The 1869-nt window shown below is 37.1% G+C and overlaps 1 protein-coding gene across 1 annotated transcript; it reads left to right on the top strand.

Annotated features, from left to right (window-relative positions):
- Window positions 1-963, top strand: LOC118935813 (olfactory receptor 14I1-like). Its single transcript, XM_036932432.2, has one exon. The coding sequence runs from the start codon at window positions 1-3 to the stop codon at window positions 961-963; it is 963 nt and encodes a 320-aa protein (XP_036788327.2).
- The last annotated feature ends 906 nt before the right edge of the window (window positions 964-1869 follow it).

The raw sequence follows: 1869 nt of genomic DNA, 5'->3' as shown, positions 1-1869 counted from the left end.
ATGGTAGCAGATATGGAGAACCTCACCATCTTCACAGAATTCCTCCTGATGGACGTCTCAAGCTCCCGGGAGCTCCAAATCTTGCAAGGTTTGATATTCTTAGTGGTTTATCTGGGTGCCCTGGCTGGAAATCTACTGACATTTACCATCATTGTTATAGATCCACATCTTCACTTCCCCATGTACTTTTTTATGGGCAATTTATCACTTATAGATTTTGGATACATCTCAGTTACTGTTCCCAAATCCATCACAAATTCTTTGATGGGTCGGGAAATGATTTCCCTTAGAGCATGTGCTGCTCAGACTTTCCTATTTATTTTCTTTGGATCTGCAGAGTTCTTCTTCCTTGTGGTCATGTCCTATGACCGCTATGTCGCCATCTGTCACCCTCTGCACTATGCATCCACTGTGAGCCCTCATTTCTGCACACAGGCATCATGTGGCTCATGGGCCAGTGGGCTGGTCTATTCTGCTGTCCACACAGGGACCATGTTCAGTCATCCCTTCACAAAGTCCAATGTGATTCACCAGTTTTTCTGTGATGTACCTCAAATTATGAGCATTTCATCCCAGGCTGTGCAGTTTTCTGAGTTTGTGGCCATTTCTGTCAGTGCCTGCTTTGCATTACTTTGCTTTGTCATCTTATTTGCCTCATATGTTCACATCTTTTCAACCGTGCTGCACATGCATTCTGTGGATGCCCAGAGCAAAGCTTTGTCCACCTGTTCCCCCCAGATTGCTACACTTACTCTGTTTATAATTACAGGATTGTTTGCATGCTTAGGCCCTGTTTCCAGGTCACCAAGCATTCAAACCCTCCTCATAGCCATGTTCTACTCCATGGTGTCCCCCTTAGTCAACCCCATCATCTTTAGCCTGAGGAACAGGGAGATTAAGTCTGCTGTGCATAGAATGTTAAAGAAAGCTTTCCAGTTCCATAGAATAGATTTTATTAATTAACCAGAAATTAATGTTGCTCTAATCAATGTGGGAAAATATGTATACAAATATTTACTTTAATTTTATAGTTATATATTAGTAGTGTGGTCATTTAATAAAAGAGAGATGGATGTATTAATAAATTTGAAGTAAATCATGTGAACAAAATACCTGTTTGAATAAAAGGAGCTATTATTTTTTGTAGCCACTGTTTTTAAACACTAATTGTTATATAGTATGTAGTGGTATTTTATGTAGTTTCATTAAAATGATTTTGCAAGTGAATAAAGATCTAAAATGATAAATTTATTTCCCCACAGGTGCACTGATTTTTTGTAAAGCTGAGATGTAAAATCAGTTGTGTTTTTCTGTAAAATAATCCATACCTGTAATTTTTCACCTTATCCCTTTATTTCAGTGTATTTTCACTTTCCATGGATGAACATAAAGAATGTAATTTTATTAGATACCTATAGAAAATAATACTTGTATCTGTTAATATGCCCAGCATATGCATAAACATGCACTACATAAATCCCTTTTTAGATTGTCCAACTCTCACAGACTTAGCAAAGTGAAAGTTGATAATTAGTACACATAATAGGAAACCCTGAATAGCTCCTTATAGACATATAAAACAAAGCATCATAAAATAGTATTTATCACTGCAAGCATATAATTGTGATAGTGTTTTAATTAATGCTTAGAAGACATATTAATCATTTATAAGACAGACTAGAAACGTGGAGTTAAGTTAGTTGAAGTCAGTTATTGTCCTTGTTGCTCATGGTACATGGTTGCATGTGATGGGGGGTGAGACACAGGGAAATACAAATTTGGGGCCAGTTGAAGCTAGCCATTATGGTAGGTAGGAGAGAAAATACAGTTTAACACACATTGCATGATTCCTATCAGAGAAAAATTATT

This window comes from Manis pentadactyla, chromosome 13 (assembly GCF_030020395.1).
Source record: "Manis pentadactyla isolate mManPen7 chromosome 13, mManPen7.hap1, whole genome shotgun sequence".
Taxonomy (NCBI): Eukaryota; Metazoa; Chordata; class Mammalia; order Pholidota; family Manidae; genus Manis; species Manis pentadactyla.
The sequence above is the reverse complement of the archived record's forward strand: the minus strand, read 5'-3'. Positions and strand labels throughout refer to the sequence as shown.

Excerpts from the sequence above, each read along its gene's own strand:
- LOC118935813 (XM_036932432.2), top strand. The coding sequence starts at position 1 with ATGGTAGCAGATATGGAGAACCTCACCATCTTCACAGAATTCCTCCTG.